The 21,056-nt window shown below is 35.1% G+C and overlaps 1 protein-coding gene across 2 annotated transcripts in view; it reads left to right on the forward strand.

Annotated features, from left to right (window-relative positions):
* The first annotated feature begins 11 nt into the window (after nucleotides 1–11).
* ARID4A (AT-rich interaction domain 4A) overlaps nucleotides 12–21,056 on the forward strand; it is a 75,376-nt gene continuing 54,331 nt past the window's right edge. Inside the window, exons 1-7 of one of the 2 annotated variants that reach the window (XM_081290148.1) lie at nucleotides 12–187; nucleotides 1,292–1,348; nucleotides 3,289–3,399; nucleotides 5,822–5,887; nucleotides 6,919–7,009; nucleotides 18,770–18,849; nucleotides 18,942–19,036. In XM_081290148.1, coding sequence (XP_081146274.1) covers nucleotides 1,343–1,348; nucleotides 3,289–3,399; nucleotides 5,822–5,887; nucleotides 6,919–7,009; nucleotides 18,770–18,849; nucleotides 18,942–19,036 — 449 coding nt within the window. In that variant the 5' untranslated portion in view covers nucleotides 12–187; nucleotides 1,292–1,342. Of the gene's footprint in view, nucleotides 192–1,291; nucleotides 1,349–3,288; nucleotides 3,400–5,821; nucleotides 5,888–6,918; nucleotides 7,010–18,769; nucleotides 18,850–18,941; nucleotides 19,037–21,056 lie in introns of both variants that reach the window. The other variant, XM_081290147.1, reaches the window with a different exon arrangement.

A 21,056-nucleotide genomic window follows, 5' to 3' on the forward strand; every position in this document is an offset into this window, starting at 1 on the left:
GAGTTCGTGTAGAAGAGAGTCTGCTCAACAGCTTGTTATTTGGTGGATTGTGGCAGTAAATCGGGGCGAGTGGGGAATCCGGCGCAGGAACTGCCGCCGCGGCCCGGAGTGGTGTTTCCCGGACGGGGGCCCACGGCGATCAGTGGGGTGGAGGACTCGAGAGCTGACAGCTCGCACTTCACCCTCAGTAGGTAAGGTGGGGAGAAGGGAAGCGGGTATACTGAATGGTCTAAGCGGCAGTAGCAGCTGGTGCTGCTGCCCGGGGTCCCGGTGCAGTTGGAAGCTTTGGAGGAAGGGAGGAAGATGCTAGGCAAGCGGTGCAGCGAGCGCAGGAGAAGTGGCAAGTCAGGGAATAGCGGCAGCAACTGCAGGAACCGCCGCGGCAGCCCCCTCCTCGGCCGCTTCCCCCGGTTACCCGGGAAAATGGCTGTGGGGCTGGCCGCGCCGCTAAGTTTGCTTCCGCGCAGTGAGAAGCCGGCTGCTTGGGGGAGTCGGCCCCCAACTCCGTGGTGCGTCCTTCTGTATGAAGTCCATGGCAGGACCCGGGGGACTAGGGGCTGGGGGGCTGGTATCTCTCCGGGCTGTACAAAAAGTTGAGGCGGGCGCGGGAGGAGGCGGCGGCTGCCGCTGTGCGGCTCCCCTCCCCTCCCACACCCTACCCTGTCCGGGCCACCTCCCCTCCTCCTCCCCGCCCCCCAGCCCTCTCCTCTGCGCTGGGCTCCCCTTGAGCTCGCGGCTCCGGGCAGCAGGCCGCCGCCCCTGCCCCTTCGGGTGAAGGAGCGCTTCTCCTTCTGACATGGTGCAGAGCGAAAGAAGGAGAGCAATGGCGCCGTGACACTCCGCTGCCGCCACCGCGGGCCCGGGGCGGGCCGAGGGGGCCGAGCAACGGAGGCGGGGCGCGGGACGAAGTCTGGGTATCCGGGGGGCGGCTGAGTGGAGGCTCGGCGGTAGCCCGTCTGGAAGACCCGGGGAAGCCCAGATCGTGCCCTGCCCTTTTCCAGGGCGATCAGTCCAGGGGCTCGGAGTTGAGCATTCCAGATCAAAGTGACCAGCAAAGCGGGGGCGCGGTGGGCCGCTGCGGAGCTCCGGGGTGGACCAGGCTGCCCTTTGGCGCCGGTGGGATTCTCTTTGCCCTCTCGGCTCCTGCGTCCTGGCTGCCCTCCGAGGGGGTCTTATCCTTTGGCTGCTGAGGGTTCTGCCCCTCCCCGCTGGCGTTTGTTTACTTTCTTTTCCTGGGTCGCTCCCCGCTGTTGACTGATTCTGTGCCTGTCTTCCCTCTCCACGGTTCTAGCGACAGCGAAGATAACTCGTTGAGCTGGAACCCCACAGATCACCAATAAAAATGAAGGTAAGTAGAATCAACTCGTCTGAACCTCGTGCCCTGGACACTGCCAGTGGTGAGGCTGGTGCCTTGGAATGTCATCTTTTTGTTACTTAAAATTGATTTCTCCACTAAGCAGCAATTTTGGAAATGGGAACATGTGAATGGTGAGAAATATTTGTAATGCAGTCAGTTCAGCTCTCCTGTAGCAGTTAGCACTTTGGAAAGGCTGGGCCAGCCTTTCAATTGTTGTCCATTCAGCTAGTATTTTTAAACACTTCCTGTGTTGGCAGTAACCTTTGCAGAAGTAGAGTTTTTGTCTTGCTTTGGTTCTTTGGGGAATTTTTTGAAAATATTTTTTTTTTCTTGTGTGATTTTTCTCCCAATGTGATTTCTGAGAGAAAGAATATGTGAATTGAGTAAAAGAGATATCATTTTCTTCTTGGTGGATAAAGCAGATTTCTACAGTTACCATATTTGAGGTTGAACTCAAAACAATTAATACTTAGTTTTAGTTTAGTCTTTATAGTAAATATTTTAAAAATATAGCCGTCCTTGAATACACACACACATGCACATTCTTCTGAAGACTCCTAATCTTGGAAACATAGATGTTTAAAAAGGAAAGGAAGATCTCATAGCAATTTCTGGAGACATTTGTGTTTCTGGTTAGATTTTTATTTGTCACACATATTCTCCACTTTGCATTCTTTGTAAATGCCCTTGACTTTATCTATGTCTATACCTGATCCATGTCTTATTCACAGTTTTAGCACCTTAAGCTCTAAAAGGTAACATTTTCCTGAACTCTCTCATCTTCCTGTTTTCTTGAAATAAGTGACACATCTCACCTTCTCTAATATTACTTGGGAAAACTTACTGGAAAACGAGCACAGTTGTTTTCTATTTAAAAATATATAAATAAAGTAAACATGGTTACCTTTGCACCTAGTGATGTTGAATTGAACTTATGAATATGCATAACTTTTGAAGAGATAGGTAAAATGACAGACTGAAATAGCATCATTCTGTAACTCTCGAAATTTCTCATCTTTTAAAGTATCATGGCCATTTGCTAAAATAGATATTTCTAGCTGATGGTGGTGGCACATGCGTGTGATCCCAGCAACTTGGGAAGCTGAGGCAGCAGGATCATGAGTTCAAAGCCAGCCTCAGCAGGTTAGCAAGTCCTTAGTGAGACCCTGTTTCAAAATAAAACATAATAAGTGCTAGGGATGTGGCTCAGTAGTAAAGTGCTCCTGAGTTAAATCCCCAGGACCTAAAATAAAATGAAAGTAGATATTTCTTAGTAAAGCTTTTTTTTTTTAAATACCAAGAAGACCAGTGTAGTAAACTAGTTATGGATGGAATCCTGAACCATCAGGTCATATATACATTCATCAGCTGAATTCAGACTTTACCTTTCCTTTACAGCTTTTAGCCAATGAATTTTCCAAAAAAGGTTGACTTCTTATCTGTTTAGATATACTACATCTAAAACAATGTTGCCTTTAAACAGCTCTATCAACCAATTAATTATGTACTGTTAGTGTTAGATTCAGTAGAAATATTTCTTTTTAATTTGAAAACAATTATGGGAGGCCATACATGAATAAGTTTTATGAGACATTTAATAGATTTTTTGTTTTCCTTATTTTTATGTTTCTAATGCAAATATTAGCTTTTTTTTTACAAGACATTTGTATGTGGAGAATAAACGTTATTGAATTTCCTTTCTGATATTTTTTAATTACACTTTTAAACATTTTATGATATTAGGAAATTGGTATATAAAATGAAATGTTAATAAAATGTTTGTTTTGGGGGTATTCAAATTATCAATGATATTAATAAGCAAATACTGTTTAATGTTCTCATTGCTTTAAACACAGAACTTTTTAATGCTGCCTTAGGCTGGGTTAGGGAAAATAGTACTGACATTCACAGTTCTATGTTCCTTTCATCAGGCGGCGGATGAGCCTGCCTACCTGACAGTGGGAACTGATGTCAGTGCCAAGTACCGAGGTGCCTTCTGTGAGGCAAAGATTAAAACGGTGAAAAGGCTGGTGAAAGTTAAGGTAATATATATGTATGTATATATGTGTGTGTTTTTTAATGTAATAGGTTCATTAACTGGATTAAAAGATTAGAGTTTTTTTTATCTAGAGGGGAAGAATGAAAATATTTTATTGAACCTATAGTATGTGAAAGCACTGTTATACACTAAGTTTATAGGAAAAGCACATGTTAAAAATTGAGAAATAACTTCAAATGAGAAATTATTCCAAGATGCTTCTATCAAAATACCACACTCATGATACTCCTATTATTTGGATCTTTCCTGTTTGTAGTAGCATACTTATTATAATCTGTTTTCTCCCCTTTCATAATGTTCGGGTAGACTGTTTCAGTAATTAGAAAGAACAGTACAGTGGGAATTGTGTTTTTAAGACAACATTAAAAATGAATCAAAAGTTGATTTTTAAGATGTTTTTATGAGGGCTGGGGATGTGGCTCAAGCGGTAGCGCGCTCGCCTGGCATGCGTGTGGCCCGGGTTAGATCCTCAGCACCACATACCAACAAAGATGTTGTGTCCGCTGAGAACTAAAAAATAAATATTAAAAATTCTCTCTCTCTCTCCTCTCTCACTCTCTCTTTAAAAAAAAAAGATGTTTTTATGACCAGAAAAAAATTAGATTAATATATTACTGTATAATATTTGGAGATACAGAAAATACAGGTGAATTATTACTTATAGCTTACTTTTCAGAAACACTGTTAACAATTTTTGTTTCCTTCTAGTAATTTTTTCTATATAAGTATAGTTTCTGTCAGTCTTTGTTATTTAAATGCAAAAGTTCCTGTTTATAAAAATATTTTTAACATTATACATGAGCTGTAAAATATATCATGAAAGTTCTCCGTGATAACATTCCAAAGAGATTTAATGTGATCTTCTAGGTTTTGTAATGTGCCTCTCATTATTGTTGTTATTCTTGGATCATGCTGTACCTGTAGTTTGCAATTTGCTTTTATTCATTTACATATCTAATGTTTTCCTACCAGAATTAAGCACCAAAAAGAGGAAACATCCGACTTGTTCTATCCCTGACACCTACAATAGGGCTTAATACATAACAGGTTCTTAAAATTTGTTGAATAAATGAATGAACTGGAACAGTGACTCGAAAAGTGTGGCTCCCAAACATTCAGCATCAGCCTCAACTGGGAACTTGTTCACACTGAAAATTCTTGGGCCCTTTTCCGACTTGTTTGCAAATCAGAAACTCTGGGGGTAAAGTTCAGTAATTGTGTTTTAACAAGCACTCCAAATGTTTCTGGTGCATGTTAAATGTTGAGAATCATTGAACTAGAGAAATGTGATTTGTGTGGTAGAGTTTTTCATGATTCTTATAAATTTTTTATTTAAATTTTGATCTGCCATTAAAATTTTTCTGTAAGTATGGTTAGGATATTGTTTGGTGTTCATTTCTTCTTTGTTTTAATAGCCTTTTAATCATATAAGATTCGATTACTAAATATTTATGGTAGAGTCTGATTATTTTTACTTTTTTTTTTCCTGTGGCTCTCATTTACTGACAATCAGTACAGTGATAATTTTAGGATTGTTTTTATCATATCAACATTACCTAGAATTTGAATTTGTGTGATTGCTTTATTTGGGATGGTTACCCTATATATTTGGGAGGAAAGGATTTTGGAGGAAGGGAGAAAGGAGAATTAGAAAGGAACTATTTTGTAACTGAATTTGCTCATGATTATTGTTCAGATTAAGGACCTCTGGTTTTAAGTAGGCAGTAAAGTTTGATACCTTTTTAAAAAAATTTTAAATTTATTCTAATTTGATATACATGATAGCAGAACACATTTGAATTTATACTACACATATAAAACACAATTTTTCATGTCTCTGGTTGTACACAAAGTAGAGTTACACCATTCGTGTCTTTGTACATGTACTTAGGGTAGTGGTGTCCATCTACCATCTTTCCTACACTCGTATCCCCTCCCTTCCTCTCTCTCCCCTTTGCCCTACCTAAAGTTCCTCCATTCCTCCCATGCTCCCCCCCCCAAAGTTTGATACCTTTTTAAGAAAATATTTGATAACAACCAGAATCTCTAATGACTTATGACTTATTGATAAAATGCACTAAAGTTAGTTTTAAAGTTATAAAGTAATCATTATAGATTATAAATTTTCTATTGTTCATTCACTCAGCGAAGTTATTAAATGCCTATAATATGCATTGATACTGGCCTACTGCTGGGGATTTAGTAATAAAAGAAGACTCTGGCTCACAAGGAACTCTAGTTAATGATGAGAGAGACAATAAGCATAAATATAAGACAGTATAATAATCAGAGGTAACCACAGGATACTAAGAAAGGGTCCTTAAAGACATGGTTGTTACAGTGCTAACATGAATGTATTGTTTTAAACTGAAGCATGCAAATTATTGTGCAAAAATATTTTTCAGGTACTCCTGAAACAAGATAATACAACACAGTTGGTGCAAGATGATCAAGTAAAGGGTCCTTTAAGAGTACGTATGTTATACAGTTTAACATCGAAAATAATGAATTGTAAACTCATACCATAACTTACCGAATTTAATTTTATAATCAACATTTTAAAAGAATGTTAAACAGAAAATAAAAATACAAATGAGATATTTGTGTGGTTAGTATAAATTATGATTTGCAATATTTGTATAGTTAGTATAAATTGTGATATTGCAATAATTGTATCTCTAAAAGAAGGTCAAGCATCTAACATCAGGGTAATTTAATATACATATAAATATGTTAAATCTTCGCCCATCCTTTGTTTTAAATTGTTAGACTGAATTTGTTTTTTTAAAATCGTTGCCGTATCTGAGATGATGCCTGCTAAGTTAGATACCAGTGTTGTAAGCTTGAATCTTCTGTTGTTCTGATTTATCAAGTAAACTATGTTCATTTCATAATTCAATTTAATGAATACCTTTATTATGTGTTCCGTCCATTTCTGGCCATTTGTTTATGTAATAAATCTTTGTTATGTCAGAGTACCACTTCGGTTATTATCTGATATACAAAGGTCTGGAAGCTGAAAGAAGGTCAACTGGTCCATCCTTCTGTCTCCAGGTGAACCTTTATCTAAAAGGTCCCTTAAATGCAAATGCTGAGTCCAATATTCAATATTTCTATGAAAGAAAATTGAGACTATTTTGGTTGTCTTATATTTTTATGGTTCTTAATTAATTTTCTTGAAGGCAGTGTGATATAAAAAAGCTCTAAAGTAAGATTTAAGAGACTGGATTCTCATTCTGGAATCTGCAAATTATTTTCTCTTTCTGAGCTATAATTTTCAATTTATAAAATAGGGATGATAATAGTTACCTTACTTAAGCCAAAGTGCTCTGGGGTCAAATAACATAATGAAGATAGGAGCACCATAAATGATAAAGATCTAAGCTACAGTAAGGAAGAATTATCATAAGTATTATTTTTCTTACCCAGATAATGTAGATGGTGGGTGTGATTTGATTTGTTTGTTTAAATTTGGTAAGGAAATTTGGGTTTTATATTTTAGGTTGGAGCTATTGTTGAAACCAGGACATCTGATGGATCCTTTCAGGAAGCTATTATCAGCAAGTTGACAGATGCTAGCTGGTATACTGTGGGTAAGTAGTTAAGTAATTTAATACATAGATTTGATTTGGAGGTTACATATACCTCTATTTTGTGGATACACTGAAGCATTGTGTTGGCAGACAACCATGTGTTTATTCTTTCCTGTCAATTTACTGGATATAGCTGGATTAAATTTTAATGATACCCTACTCTTAACAAAAGAGTTGCTTGGCCATTTGTGTTGTTTCATCCAAGAATGTACTTTGTTTTAGATTACTTTGATATTTCTCTAAAAAAGTAAGAATATATGATTATTTTTCTTCCATAAGAAAAAAAATCAGATCTTTTCGTTTGTTCTTTAATTGCAATTAAAATTTCATAGGTGCTATTGCTGCCTGTTTTATAAGGGTAATCTAGATGTTACCATAGAATTTTCAAGCTAAAAATGTTCTGACAAGAGCAGAGTCAAGCCCAGATGTTTGTAGCTCCATTTTTTACGTTCAGTACAATATGGGTTCTATTGTTGGCAGATTTCATGAAAGATTTAAACCAACTGCAGTGGATTTGAGGTTTTGAGGATCTCAAACCTCTCAAATTTAGTAAGTCTGGGGATAGCAATGCAAGAATCTTTCTTTTCATAAATATAGTAGGTGATTCTGGCATGAATAGTACATACTTAGAAAAACAGACTGCATATGAGCTCCTGGGATCCCAGCTAATGGAGAGGTTGAGATAGGAAAATTTTTTGAGTCCAGGAGTTCCAGTTTAACTTGGGCAACAGTGCAAGACCCCCATCTCAAAAAAATCAAAGGAAGATGATCATGCTGTTAATGTGAATGTATTCTTAACATTCCATATGTTGGCTTACACTGGTTGTAGAAAACTTTAGTGAGAAGCAACAAGTATCATACTATATGTAAATGAAAACCTTCAAGTAGTACTTAAATAGTTGCTATCATTATGCTGATGAGAATACCAATAGATAATGTTTCCATATCTTGCAGTAGTTTGTACTACGCAGTCCTTGGATTACATCTGATACTATGTTTTATACTGGATACCTGTAGCATTGTTGTTTTTATATTTATATTATGATATAAGTGGTGTAATTATAATGTAATTACCTTGTCAAAAGAAAGAAAATGATCTTTTAGGTTTACCTTTAGTGTACTTGATTCATTGCTTTGGATAAAAATCATTCATTTCCAGTTAATACTCAGAGTTGTGAAGAACATATTTGGTATAAAATTGTACTTCCTGTGTCTTGCTCTGTAGCTTCTATTAGCAGCAACAGTTTGCTGTATGTAACTTCTTTTCCTAACCTTTTTTATTCTCTTTGGACCTATTGTAAGTTGTTGTTTCACAATGAAACCATTATTCTGAACTACATATTTTTATTAATCATTGTTGTGGCTATTGATAATTGTTAGAGATTTAAAACGTAAGCTTAAAGTTAACTCTTACAGATTTAATAAATAGTTTTTTTATGTATTAAAGATGGCTTTGGTCAAAATGACAGAAGTTGGTTTGTGCAGAATCATGTGAAATTATATATTGCATATTCAAATACTAATATTGCATCTTATGATACTTACTATCAAGGTTGCACTCAAATTACTTGTGAGGCTTTTCTGATTCAAATACTAAAATGCTCATGTTCTGCAGGTTTTCACATTCTGGGTTTCTGCATCCCTGAACAACCATTCAGTTATGAATTATGACCTCTGTATAATTCATACCTCTATGTGAGTGGTATTTTAAGATTTCTGAATACAAATTGATACTGAGCATTCTCTATGGGGCTTTTCTGTGTTGGGTAATTACAGAAGAAATTATATCATTCTTGTTCTCAAACTACTTAGAACCTAAATTGCATATAATCAAAGTATCAAGCATTAGCGTACATAAGAATCAGTTGGCACTTACAAAAAATGATTTGAGGACCTCAAATCTCTCAAATTTAGTATGTCCAGGGATGGCAATGCAAAAATCTTTCTTTTTCTAAGTACATTAGGTGACTCTGATGCAGGTAGTACACACTTAGAAAAACAGATGGCACATGGAGAAATAGAGATTTATTTTGGGAGAAAAATCCAAATTATTAAAGAGGACTGGGGATATAGCTTAATGGTAGAATGTTTGCCTCACATTCATAAGACCTCGAGTTCAGTCCTCAACACTGCAAAAACAGAACAGCAAAAATAAAATATTAATGATTTTTGCATTTATGTGCATGAATCAGATTTTCTTCTATAAAAAGATTTTGATTGGCCCTATGAAGTTAAAGCACACTCATTATATTACCCTACTATGAGTAATGTTTATTGACGGAGGTGGACCAAAAGAATGGTCAGAGTACACATAATGAGTTTTTTTACTATTTGTTTTAAAACAGTGGCAAACTGGAATCTGTGCACTCTTGTAAGTCATGAGCTTCCTATGTATTTCTTTTATTGAGCATATATTCCCCATTATGTTTAATTGCTTGTTTCTGGAAGTTTTTTTCATTTCCCATTGTCAGCAAACTATTATATAGGTAGAATCAGAAAATTATACAAAATATTGATATTCTTTATGATCTTTTTTTTTTTTTTAAAGAGAGAGAAGAGGAGAGAGAATTTTTTAGTATTTTCAGTTTTCGGTGGACACAACATCTTTATTTTTATGTAGTGCTGAAGATCGAACCCAACGCCCCATGCAAGCCAGGCGATCGAGTTACCGCTTGAGCCACATCTCCAGCCCCATTTATGATCTTTTTTTAATTTCATGAAATCCCTGAAGTTATGTTGCATTATTAGAAATGAAAAAAGAAGATACCACATTGCTGGCTTTAATGAAATAGGACTTTTGATCATTAATTATCTAAAATTATCATTAGGGTTGGGGTTGTGGCTCACTGGAAGAGTGCTTGCCTAGCATGTGTGAAGCCCTGGGTTCATTCCTCAGTACCACATAAAAATAAATAAATTAAATATAATGGGGAAAAATGATTAAGAAAATAAAATGAAATTATCATTAGTCAGTGACATTAATTCCTTGTTTAATATAAGTATTTTTCTTCTGTTATAGCTGGCTAACCAGTTTAAAAGAGATGGATATAAAATGATTCAGTGTTTTTAAAATTTTAAATCTAATGCCACTTTGCCCCCCAATGTTGAACTATACATAGCCCCAAGTCTTTTTTTTTAAGCATTAGAATATCATCTCTATCATAAAACAGTTGCTTCCTACCATAATCTATTGATTTGACAGTTCTAATCCTTCCACTAAATATAAGAAATCTGTGATATATGTGACTATTGTTACCTGTCTAGTCATTCAAAAGGTGTCAGAATTGATTTTAAAATTTATATCTCCAATTGAATATTGCAATTAGCTCCTCAAATATACAAACTCAGATATTTTGAATGTACCATTTTTTTTCTTTTTGCTTTTTGTAGTACTAAAATAGCACATTGTACTTGTAAAATAAGGAAAATTTAAAGGAAGAAAATGTTAGCAATCTACATATTAAATATATATATATATACATACACATCCTATTTCAGGTTTAACACTAAACTTGATTCTATTGTTTAAATTAGTACAGTATTTTTATAACAAGAAATACTTTTTAAGAATCAGATGTTTTTGGCCAGGTGTAGTGGTACATGATTATAATCCCAGTAAGTTGGGAGGCTGAGGCTAGAAGATCACAAGTTCAAAGCCAGGCTCACCAATTTAGTGAGGTCCTAAGCAACTTAGTGAAACCCTATCTCAAAATTAAAAAATAAAAAAGTCTGGGAATGTGGCTAAGTGGTTAAGTACCCCTGGGTTCAATCCCCAGTAAAAACAACAATGACATCAACCCAAAAAAATCAGATTTTTTTTGTGTTGTAGTTATTGTTCGAACATTTGTTGTATCAGATTTCCTAGATGTTCTAATTGATAGAGTATTGAGTAGAGGATGTTAAATTAAAATGCTGAATAGACTGTACTGCAAGCTCATAAGGCTTTTAATTTAGTCTTACATACCCTTTTATGACAATGTTTTTATAATCAAATCAATCACAAAAATGTTTTCAAAACCAGGTGATAAACACTTACTAGGAGGTCATTAATTTAGAGAAGTACTAAGCATCAAAGAAATCTTTGGCTTTAACCCATTATTTAAATGATCATATAAAAGACTTAGTATTCCCCCGATATTTTGTTAATGTAAATACATATGTATACATACACACATATATAAATTTCTCCAGTTTGTAGATTGCTTAAATTTTTGAGAGACTTCTGTAGCTATCACACAACTCTTAGAGTAACTGTCTTTGAGAACTATTGGAACTAAAGCAATCTTGAACAAAAAGAACAAAGCTGGAGGAATCACACTACTGATTTCAAAACTATGGCAATCAAAACAGCATGGTCCTGGTACAAAAACAGACATGGACCAATAGAACAGAATATAGAGCCCAAACAGAAATCCATGCATTTATAGTCAGTTGATTTTCAATGAAGGTGACAAAATGGGGAATGGAAAATCTTTTCAATAATGGTGTTGAGAAAATTGTATATTTACATGAAGAAAAATGGAATTAGAGCATCAGCTTATACCATATACAAAAAAAAAAAAAAAAACAACAACAACTGAAAATAGATTAACTTACACCTCAAATTATAAAATGACTAGAAGAAAATGTGGCTAGAAGTTCTATTACATTTACCTGGGCGATAAGTTTTTTTTTTTTTTTTTTTTTTTTTTAATGATTCCAAAAGCACACTGCTATGGTTTGGATGTGGCTTTCCCCAAGGTTTCATGTGTGAAAGCTTGGTTTTAGTGTAGAAATATGATGTGGTCTGGAACCTTTAAGAGATGAGGCCTGGTTTGAAATGTTCAGGGCATTGGGAGAGTGCTTTCCTTGAAAGGAATTGAGTTACTAAGAGCAAAGTGGCCTTTAAATCTTCCTCTGGCTTCCTGTCTCACTGTGATCTGTCTTACCCATGTACTTGCCATCAAGCCATCTGGCATTAGGCCCTCATCACAGGTTGAACTTATTGGGCTGCTTGGTCTTAGATTTTCAGCCTCCAAAACTGTCAGCTTCAGGTATTTTGTTTTAGTAAGGAAAATGGACTAATACAATCAACAAAAGCAAGAATAGATACATGGATTACACCAGAATAAAAGTTTCTGCACAGCCAAGAAATCATTCAACAGAGTAAAGAGACAACCTGTGCAATGGGAGAAAATATTTGCAAATATAAGGAGTTAGTATCTAAAATACATAAGGAACTCAATAGTAAGAAAACAGTCCAATTTAAGAATGGCAAAGGACCTTCTGTGTTCCAGATAAGTTTCCCCAAAGGCCCATGTGTTAAAAGCTTTAGTGTAGAAATATGGTCGCTAGCCTGTGGCATGATTGGGAAGTGGTGGAACCTGTAAGATGTCTGGTCATTGGGGTTGTGCCCATGAGACCCCAGCCCCTTCCTCTTCCTCTCACTTTTGGTGAATGGTTTTGCTATGCACTGCTGCCATGATGCGCTACCTCGCCACAAACCCCAAAGCACCTACCAATCTTGAACTGAAACCTCTAAAACTATAAGCCTTTTAAAATAAGCCTTTTCAAATAAGCTTTTTCTCTAAGTTGATGATTTCAGGTATTTGTTACAGTAACTGGAAGCTAACACAGGACATAGATATTTTTTCAAAAGAAGACATACAAATGGTCAGTGGACACCATCATGTACTACATAATGACATTTTGTTCAGTGACTGACCACATATATGACAGTGGTACCACAAGATTATAATTGAGCTGAACAATTCCCATCACCTAGTGACTTCATGAACTTTGCAATGCAACAGTTTACTCACACACACTATTGTGATGCTGGTGTAAATAAACCTGTGCTGCCAGTTGTATACAAATATAGCACATACAATTGTATATGGCACATAGTATTGATAAATGACAATATTACCAGTTTATGTATTTACTATACTATTTATCATTATTTTAGAGTTACTCTTTCTACTTAAGAAAAAAAAGGTAACTGTAAAGCAGCCACAGGCTGGTCCTTCAGGAGGTATTCCAGAAGAAGGCCTTGTTATCACAGGGGATGACAGTTCCATGGGTGTAACTGCCCTTGAAGACCTTGCAGTATGACAGTATGACAGTGCAGAGGTGGAGGATGGTGTTGTTGATGCCCCTGACCTTGTGTAGGCTTAAGCAAATATGTGTTTATGTCTTGGTTTTTAACAAAGTTTAAAAAGTTTTTTTTTTAAAAAAGACAAGGCTTATGAGGATATAAAGGAAGAAAGTATTTTTGTGTCGCTGTACAATGGATTTGTGTTTTAAAATGGGTGTTGTTATGTGGGTCAAGGAGTTTAAAAATGAACTTTATTTATTTTTTTTTAAAGAGAGAGTGAGAGAGGAGAGAGAATTTTTTAATATTTATTTTTTAGTTATTGGCAGACACAACATCTTTGTTTTGTATGTGGTGCTGAGGATCGAACCCGGGCTGCACGCATGCCAGGCGAGCGCGCTACCACTTGAGCCAAATCCCCAGCCCAAAAGTGAACTTTATAAACTAAAAAGTTACAGTAAGCTAAGATTAATTTATTATTGAAAAAAAAATCTTACATATGTTTAGTGGAGCCTAAATGTTCAATGTTTATAAGATCTACATAGTGTATGGTTTTACTCTAGGCCTTTACATCCACTCACCACTCCATCATTGACTTACCCAAAGCAATTCTGGTCCTCAGATTCCATTGATGGTCAGTGCCCTATACAGGCGAATCTTATCTTTGTTGTTTTCCTTTAAGTAGATTTTCGATTTACATCAAGTGTTGTAATAACAGAGATACTATTTTTTGACTTTCTATGCAATATTTTTACTGTACCCTATGTTTAGATATTTTAAATACACAGGTACTTACTCTTGTGTTACTCTTGCCTACGGTATTCAGTACTGTAACATGCTGTACAAGTTTGTAGCCCAGGAGCAATAGACTGTATTATACAGCCTACTATATAATAGGCTTTACCATCTAGGTTTGTGTAAGCACCCTCTGTGATGTTCTCACAATGATGAAATCACATGATATTATAGTTTGGATCTGGTGTGTGTCCTAAAGGCTCATGTGTTGAAGGCTTGGTCCCCAGTACAGAGATGAGGATTTGCGGAAGTGATTAGATCTTGAGGGCTCTGACCATTGAAGGATTCATACCTTAGTGGACTATTGGGAGGTGGTGGAAACCCGAGGAGGAGGAATCTAGTTGGATGGTGTGGCTCCTTGGGGGCATACCCTTAGGGACTATACCTGACCCTTTTCTTTCTTTCTGCTTCTCAGCTGCTATTATATGAGCAGCTTACCTCTGCCACACCCTTCCACCATGATGTTTGTGCCTTGGAGCCAGCTGACAAAGGACTGAAACCATAAGTCAAAATAAAAAATAAACCTTTCCACTTCGAAGGTGTTTTTCTCAGATTATTTTGTCAAGTTGACAAAAAGCTGACTAACACCACTGACAACACATCCATGAACATATTCAGACTCTTGTTAATTGATGCATGACTGTAGATGAAAGAACGCTCAACATATTAATCATCAGGAAAATGTAAATTAAAATCACCATGAGGAATCACTTAACACTTGTTGGAATGGCTGTTATCAGAAGGACAAAGGATAAGGAGTACTAACAGGGATATGGAGAAAAAAGAATGTTTGCAACCCTTGTTCATGGGAATGTAAATAGGATAGCCAATGTAGGTTCCTCAAAAAATTAAAATAGAACTTCTATATTATCCAGCAATTCCACTGGTGTTTATCATACATCCAAAGAAAAATGAAACTAGAATGTCTAAAAGCTATTTGCACTCCCGTATTCATTGTAGCTTTGTTTCTAATCGTCAGTATATGGAACCAATCTGAGACTTTATCAACAGATGAATGAATAAATAAAATGTGCTATATATTCATAATGGAATACCATGCAACCTTGAAAAAGAAGGAAATCCAGTCACTTTTGACAACATGAATGAATCTGGAGGACATGCTAAGTGAAATAAGCCAGACACAGAAAGAAAAAATGCCACATGAACTTTGTTACAGGAAGAGTCTAAAAAAGTCAAACTCAGAAAAGAGTAGAATGGCAATTATGGGGTTTGTGGTGGGTTGCAGGGGATGAGAGATTGGTGAAATATTAGTCAATACAAAATTTGTTAAGTAAGTTAAAGAAATCTGTTGTGTGCAAGAGTAGATTCTAAGTGTTCTCACCACAAAAAAAAAATATATATGTGATGTAATTCATATGTTAGCTTGATTAGCCATTCCAATGTATACGTACTGTATTTCATAACATTATGTTGTATAGTGTAAATATATACAATTTTTATTTGTCAAGTAAAAGTACATTTCTTAAAAACTATTGGTTCTACCTAGGAGATATATATATATTTTTTTTATATATATTTATATATTTATATTTATATATATTTATATATATATATATTTTTTTAATTTTAAAGCTTTTACCCCAGCATGTGAAATATTCTGTTAATCCTAATTGCTGTCCAAAAACATAACAACAATGATATTTATTTTTGTGAAGTCAGAATTCTTGACTTCCTCCCCTTTTTTTTGTAGCCTAGGAGCAACAGAGTATATTATATAGCATAGGTGTGTAGTAGGCTATACCATCTAGGTTTGTGTAGGTTTATTTTATGTCTCCTTATACCAGATTATTATGTCTTTTGATTCTTCCTTAACAAAATTAATTATAGTTCATTGGTTAACCTTCTGAATCTCAGTTTCTTTATCTATAAAAGAAGGATAGTGATTCCCAACTTGCAGAGACTTTTGTGTGGATTACAATATGGTAGAAGCTTAATTAGCAGTAGCTAATTACATCTTTGGAAAGATATATCTTTATTTACTGTTATTATTTTACTGTCCTACATTATCATTGTTATAACAGGCAGGCAGATATTTTTTGTATTTAGTAATTACACCCCTGTTGTTTTTTCTCTTTCCATATTTTTATTGGTACACTGTAGTTTTTTACATAATCATGGGATTTCTTGTTATAAATTCATACATGCACACACAGTATAACAATATAATTTGGTCAGTATCACTCCGTACACACCCCTTATTGTTTTCTGATTGTGAATTCTAACAGATGAGGTTTAAGGTTTGTATATTTTGTCTTTTTAATATGATTAGTGTTGACATGAGAATATCATCTTTTTTGTTTTCCTTTAAGTAGATTTTCGTATTTACATCAAGTGTTGCAATAACAGTGATACTACTTTTGACTTACATCCGTGTTCTTTCCTATTCAAATGCCATTTTTGGTAAACATCAGACATAAAGATTATTAAATCCTTAGAGTTAAACTTTTTTTTCTCTTGGCATGTCGTACCATAAAGGTGAACTAAATCTTACTTTAGACAACAGCTAATCATTTCACTCTTATCAAAATCCTAAAGTCACTTTTCCGTTTTGTTGTTGTTCTTTTGGATGGTAGTTTTATCATGGAAGCCAAGAGAGGAACTTCTTTCAGAAGGAGCTTCTTTGAGGTTTTGGTAATCAGGGATGTCAAGATTAATAACTCCACTATGTTGTTGGATTTTCATGAGTTTCAGAAAATCTTTAAAAGTTACATTACTTAACAAATGTATAAAGTACTTCAATATATACATTTGTGTAGTTTTGTGAATTAAAAAAAAAAAGCTATTTCTCTTTGTTTGGGTTCATTTATAAAACTGTGAAGTAGTCATACCACAACCCTCTTTTGAACAGAAACTAAGGAAAATAAATTGTAGAAATTTGTCATCAGAATGTTTTGATTTAGGGCTGCCATTGACAAATGATAGAACCCTGTGAAAAGACTTTGCTATTTAAATATGATATTATCAATCATCCTTATTCTCATTTTCTCTCCTCATACCTACACTTAAATATGTATATACACAGTATCATTATCTTTACCATTGTAGGCATAAAGGAAAATTGAAACCTTTAAGGTTTTTTTCTTGATAAAACTTTACACTATAGGCATTAATACTAAGATGAAGAATTATTTTAAGTTTAATGATCTCATTTGAATTTTGAAAGAATTGTGGTTTATTATACTTGTTAACATATACATCATGATTTTTGATGTACATATTTTGGACATTATTAATCAAGAGCAGATTGGTGATGTAATTGATGGAGGATGTTGTGTTTTATTCTGTCATTGTATGTGCAGGTAGTCATCAATTTTTGGATCATGGACAGCACATAGCACAGCTGCTTTTGTGAAATCATTGTGGTTCTTTGAATATATGCTTCAGTACCTTTTATTGTCTCCTGCGTATAAGAGAATATAAACTAGATATCTTTAGTCTCAGAAAGAGAACTGATTGAAATAGATTAGTACACAAGTGCTTTTATTTAAGTTTTCTTTTAAAAACTTTTTTAAAATAAGTTTATGATTTGAAGGCAGAGTGCTTACTAATGAAACATCCTTTTTAAAAAAAATTCAGGATTCTCATTCTGATATTAATATAACTAATTCTTAAGTTATTAAGTCGAGGTGTTGTAGAGTTTTCCTTTGTTAATATTAACTTACTCTGTTAAAATGGAAAAGAATCTAGAATTAAGAAAATTAGGATTAGATCTTATTAATGATAATTTTGTATATATATATGCTTTCTTGTGAATATGCTCTTTTCATAAGATATACAATCACCATTGTATGAATATGCATTTTAAGTATCTGAGGTGAGGAGTCTTTCTTCTTATATTTTATTTCTTCATAATACTAGATGATTAGATGTCTTCTGAAAGCATTTTCTTCTTAATAAGCTTAATATTATGATAAAATCAGTACATTCTGCAAAATTAAACCTATTAATATTATCAAAACTATAGTTAGTTTTATGGGGAGTATTAATAAGAAATTGTTGGGCTGGGGATGTGGCTCAAGCGGTAGCGCGCTCGCCTGGCATGCGTGCGGCCCGGGTTCGATCCTCAGCACCACATACAGACAAAGATGCTGTGTCCGCCAAATGCTGAAAAATAAATATTAAATTCTCTCTCTCTCTCCCTCTTTCTCACTCTCTCTTTAAAAAAAAATAAGAAATTGTTAAACTACCTTCATTTCTTGAACTATTTAAACATAGTTAATTAAGTAGTATGATTGTGTTAAATAGGTAGTAAAAGTAAAAGCTTTCACTGAGTGATCATAACTTCTTTTAATTTCTTTTTAAAAAAAACAACTTTGTATCTTTCTGAAATTTCTTTATTTCAGTCTTTATTTCTGACTCACTTATAAGTGTCTTTCTAGCAGAGGAAAAGCTTAATCCTTAGGACTTTCAAATTTGGCAACCAGTATTTCCATATCATGCAATTAAGTAGAGGAAGTGGCATTAGCCAATAGCATTACTGAGGTCAAACAGCTTCAAGAAGTCAGGGGTACTCCATTGATAACTGTTGCAAAAGAACTCGTACTGTTTCTTTTAAACCATTTTTTTTGCTTATTCTTCTAAAAGGGAAGAAAGTTTAATGTTCATTCTTTGCTGGGTTTGCTAATGTTAAGAAGGTAGTTCTATAGTGATAGAAATTTAAAAAGCAAATGGAAAAAAGTAGTTGGGGCAGCTATTTAACCTGAATCTCTTTGGTATATACAGTGTAAAAAAATGTGTTATGTTCATTTTAAAGAGTTCTGAAAAATTGCTAACAAATATTAAGCTCTAAATAAATAGCAATAATACCAGTCTTTGCATTGACATTTAATTTGTGTTCATAAATGCTCTGATATCTTTTGCTTATTTCGTAGTGTTTGATGACGGTGATGAGAGAACATTGAGACGAACTTCACTTTGTTTGAAAGGAGAGAGACATTTTGCAGAGAGTGAGGTAGGGTGACAGGGATGGACTTTTTGGGTTTAACAACAGCTATTGGTCTAGAGACCAATAATGTGAATTTAATTCATCTATTTCTTATCCAGACACTTGACCAGCTTCCATTAACAAATCCAGAGCATTTTGGAACTCCAGTAATTGCAAAGAAAACCAATAGAGGAAGAAGGTCCTCACTTCCAGTGTAAGTTTTTCATATTTGGGTATCTTAGTTATAGTTAGTACCACATTAAACAGGTTATTTTCCCAGTATGACTACATTTGATTGGGTAACCTGGATAACCTTTTTTCAACATCTTGTGTCCTTATGTTAGACATTTTATTTTGAGTAGACCTTATCCTTAATTATTCTCATTACTTTGCCCTCAGATTATCATAACTCCACTTTCAGAAAGGCTACATTTGTTTTAAATTACTTTGCCCAAATCCTTAATCTTATGATGAGTTCCCTTTTGTAATAGAGTATATGTATTTCTTTTACCTTTTTATTTTCAAAAATTTTCACACTTAAAAATTGAAAGAATAATACAATGAAAACTGGGCATGATGGCTCACTTCTGTCATTCCAGCTATTCAAGAGGCTAAGACAGGAAGATGAGGCCAGGCTGGCAACTTAGTGAAACAATGTCTCAAAGTAAAATTTTAAAAAGGACTGGGATGCTGGGTGCAGTGATGCAGCACTGTAATCCCAGCCGCTCAGGAAACTGAGGTAGAAGGATTGCAAGTTCAAAACCAGTCTCAGCGACTTAGCAAAGCCCTAAGTAACTTAGGAAGACCCTGTCTCTAAATAAAATATAAAAGGGGCTGGGGATGTGGCTTAAGCAGTAGCGCGCTCGCCTGGTATGCATGCGGCCCGGGTTCAATCCTCAGCACCACATACAAATGTCCGCCAAAAACTAAAAAATAAAATATTAAAAAAACTTATCAAAATAAATAAATAAATAAATAAAATATAAAAAAGGACTGGGGATGTGGCTCACTGGCTAAGCATCCCTGCGTTCAGTCCCTGATTCTTAAAAAAAAAAGCGTGGGCTAAGGATGTAACTCACTGGGATTACTTGCCTATCACATACAAGGGTTCAATTCCCAGTCCTGCCAAAAAATAAAAAGTAATAATAGTAGTAATGCAGTGAACTTTTATATACTTTTCATTGGTTTCACCAATTTTTAATGTTTTTTGGGGGCACATTTTGCTTTATAATCTTCTCTTTTCACATATGTTGTTATACTTAATTCTGCCCATTGTGCTAATAGTAGTTTTTATGATATCCCTTCCCTTTCCCCTCTGATTCTAGGATATAATCCAAAATCATACACTTTATTTTTTGGGGAAGTATTGGGGATTGAACTGAAGGCTTCATTCATGCTTAGCAAGCACTCTACCACTGAACTACAACTCCAGACCTTTTTTTTTTTAAATATTTTTTTTATTTGTAGATGGACACGATATGTTTATTTAATTTATTTATTTTTATGTGGTGCTTGATTGAACCTAGGGCTTCACACATATGAGGCAAGCGTTCTACCACTGAGCCACAGCCCCAGTTCCAGATCTTTTTTTTTTTTTTTTTTTTTTTAAGTTTCGAGATAGGTTCTCACTAAATTGCTTAGGCTGACCTCAAACTTGAAATCTTCCTTCTTCAGCCTCCTGAGTTCCTGGTTTTATACACAGGTGTCATCAACCTGTCTATGTGGTTCTTAAATGCCCTTTAATCTGGAAAAGTCCTTTGACCTTTTTTGTTTTATATAACCCTGACATTTTTGAAGAATATAGGCAAGTTTTAATAGACTGTTAATCAATATGGGTTTGCACAATAGTTTTTTCATCATTATATTCAGGTTGTATATTTTTGACAGTTATACTATGTAAATGATACTGAGTTGTTTTCAGTGCTGGTGCATTTATAAGTGTATGTTATCAGTTTTTCCCATAATTGGTGATATTAACTTTGATCACCTACTTAAGGTGCTGTCTACCAAATTTCTCAACTTTGAAATTAATCATAGTTTACCATTTTCCCCTTTGTAACTCATGAATCTGTGTGATGATACTTTAAAATTATTTAAATACTGTGTTCTTTTTTTAATACTTATTTTTTAGTTGGACACATTATCTTTATTTATTTTTATGTGGTGCTGAGGATCGAATCCACGTCCTCACTCATGCTAGGCGAGCATTCTACCACTGAGCCACAACCCCAGCC

The sequence above is a fragment of the Spermophilus citellus genome (assembly GCF_964194105.1).
Source record: "Spermophilus citellus genome assembly, chromosome: 4".
In the NCBI taxonomy this organism is placed as follows: Eukaryota; Metazoa; Chordata; class Mammalia; order Rodentia; family Sciuridae; genus Spermophilus; species Spermophilus citellus.